Below are 2,620 nucleotides of genomic sequence, written 5' to 3'. Positions count from 1 at the left end.
TCACCGAAATTATATGTTTCTTTAAAATGTCATATTATAGAGCTTTTTTTATATGAAAGAGTTTTTTGTATCAGACGCCCATTCATGTTGGCTTGCTGTTGCTATAACTCCCTGCGATTTGGCGATGGAAACAAATAGGCCTGGCCTAGTATTCTCTCTGTTTTTATTTACTCTGCATATTAGAGTTGGTTGAAGTCAAACTTTGTAAATTGATCAAGTTTATAGAAAAAGTACAAACGCTGACTATAACAAATTTATATGATGTGAAAGTACATTTAATAATAAATCTAATAGTATTTATTTGTTATTGTATATGTTAAAAATTTTGTTGATAAATTTTATCAAAGTTTACAAAACTTAACTAAAGCTAATACGCGGATTGAATGAAAACGGAGGCAGTACGTTATTTTATCGATCACTCTGTATGGAGCGAAGCAACAAGGAAGCTTCTCGCAAAGACAGCAACATTTGACTTGTGCTCAGGAAACAAAAACAATCTGTTCTTCCCGAAGAAGTTTCATTACCAACTCGATTAAAATAGCCTCGACATTAAGCCAGTCCAATATCCAAGCGCTATAAAATACCACAAAGTAACAGGCCATTACGCACAGACCTCACAACAATCTACATTTGACTTCCAGCAGAGGAAGCGAGCCAAGATGAGCGCACCGGCGGCCGTCAGGGTGATCGGCGCCTTCGACAGCCCGTTTAGCCACCGCGCCGAGGTCGCCCTGCGCCTGAAGGGCGTTCCCTACGAGCTCATCCTTGAGGAGCTCCACAACAAGAGCGAGCTGCTGCTCAGGAGCAATCCCGTCCACAAGAAGGTGCCCGTGCTCCTCCATGGTGACCGCGCCGTCTGCGAGTCGCTCATCATCGTCGAGTACATCGACGAGACATTCGACGGGCCGCCCCTTCTCCCGACCGACCCGTACGACCGCGCCACCGCCCGCTTCTGGTCCCGCTTCATCGACGACAAGGTACATGACCTGATCTCTCGTCTCACTCTGCTCGTACTTTCTCTAGTAGTTAGCGGTCTTGTTTCCCTGTAAACTCCTCCTGGCTACGTACCAGTAATGATTTTGGCTGAGTGCGCAGTGCTCGAAGCCGTTCTGGCTGGCGATGTGGACGGACGGCGAGGCGCAGAAGGGGTTCATGAAGGAGATCAAGGAGAACTTCGCGCTCCTGGAGGCGCAGCTCGAGGGGAAGAGGTTCTTCGCCGGCGACGCCATTGGCCTCGTGGACATAGCTGCCTGCGGGTTCGCGCACTGGCTCACCGTCTGCGAGGAGGTGTCCGGGGTGACACTGGTCACGGCCGAGGAGTTCCCTCGCCTGTGCGGCTGGGCCAAGGAGTATGCCTCCGACGAGAAGGTCAGAGCGTGCTTGCCGGACAGGGCGCAGATGCTCGCCCATTTCACGGCCAACAAGGAGATGTTTATGGCCATGGCAAAGTCAATGCTGCCAAAATAATGTGATGTATGTTGATGTCGAAGTGGATGCGTGCATGGGAAGATATTGTAGCCCAGAGCCCACGGTCGTCATGTCTAGGAATAAGAAAAAGCCCACGTTTACCATTATTAATCAGCCATCTCGGATGAATGTATCAACTTTGCTATATCGAATTGAGTCACCGTCACATTACTCCTCTCGCAACAGTTCAACACTTGACAGAACTTCGTTGTCGTATGGTTTAAGGAGCACACCGGCTGTGTGCTCCACTCCTCCGGTCAAGAAGTTCACAGAATGGCTGATGCTGAGGGTAGCGGTAGTTCACTACCGGAATAACCTTATATGTCTACGGCCTTATCTATGCCTACGGCTGCCGTAGGCATAGATGGAGCTATGCCGACGCATAGCTCCATCTATGCCTACGGCAGCCGTAGGCATAGTAAGGCCGTCGGCATACATCGATCTATGCCTACAGCAGTCGTAGGCATAGCTAGGCCGTCAGCATAGAGGTGGCTCTGGTGGCCCGGGGACAGACGGTGTGCTGACGCCGTCAAATCTATGGGCCCTGACGGCGGCCGTCGGCATAGATATCATCTGTTTTTTTATTAGGAGCTGCCATGTGGTATAGCTATGCCGAGGGCAAAGCTGTAGGCATAATTTTCCATCTATGTCTACGGCAAGGCCGTAGGCATATCCGCCACGTGGCGCCTCCTGGTAGCTCCTGGCCGAGAACTATGCCTACGGCCGTGCAGTAGGCATAGATATCATCTGTTTTTTATTTTAAATTATTTTTATTTTTGAAAGTTAAAATTTGATTAATTTATAACTTATCTAAACTTAAACATACATAAATTATACATCGATTTGGGGTAGAATTTTCCGTAGATTATGAATATCCAGTTTGTTTTTGTTTTTGAGTATGTTAGAAATGTGACCTCATGTACTTTTGCATATAGGTCCTTATACTTTGTTAAAATCATAAGTAATTGACATGTCGATCTATTTTGACAAATTTTATATGGTTTTTATCAAAATCTTGAAAGGATTATGTTGCTATACTATGTTTCAAATTTGAACAAACCAAAATCATGTTTGCTTCAGATTTACAGAAAATACCCTTTTATTTTGACTTATTTGTTTATTTTTCATTCCTTGGCCAAAGAGACAAAATTTA

At 46.0% G+C, this 2,620-nt stretch overlaps 1 protein-coding gene across 1 annotated transcript; it reads left to right on the top strand.

Annotated features, from left to right (window-relative positions):
* The first annotated feature begins 587 nt into the window (after positions 1–587).
* On the top strand, positions 588–1,638 carry LOC125549297 (putative glutathione S-transferase). The gene is made up of 2 exons (XM_048712741.2): positions 588–977; positions 1,096–1,638. The coding sequence occupies exons 1-2, from the start codon at positions 660–662 to the stop codon at positions 1,465–1,467; spliced, it is 690 nt and encodes a 229-aa protein (XP_048568698.1). The 5' UTR covers positions 588–659; the 3' UTR covers positions 1,468–1,638.
* The last annotated feature ends 982 nt before the right edge of the window (positions 1,639–2,620 follow it).

Source organism: Triticum urartu, chromosome 3A (assembly GCF_056163025.1).
Source record: "Triticum urartu cultivar PI428250 chromosome 3A, HENAU_Tu73, whole genome shotgun sequence".
Taxonomy (NCBI): domain Eukaryota; kingdom Viridiplantae; phylum Streptophyta; class Magnoliopsida; order Poales; family Poaceae; genus Triticum; species Triticum urartu.
Note: the sequence above shows the minus strand (reverse complement) of the source record. Positions and strands in the feature narration are given on the sequence as shown.

What these genes read in the sequence shown, in the direction of transcription:
- LOC125549297 (XM_048712741.2), top strand. Translation starts at nt 660, where the DNA reads ATGAGCGCACCGGCGGCCGTCAGGGTGATCGGCGCCTTCGACAGCCCG. An exon ending in CCCGCTTCATCGACGACAAG is followed by an intron (nt 978 to 1,095) that starts GTACATGACCTG and finishes CTGAGTGCGCAG; the next exon opens with TGCTCGAAGCCGTTCTGGCT.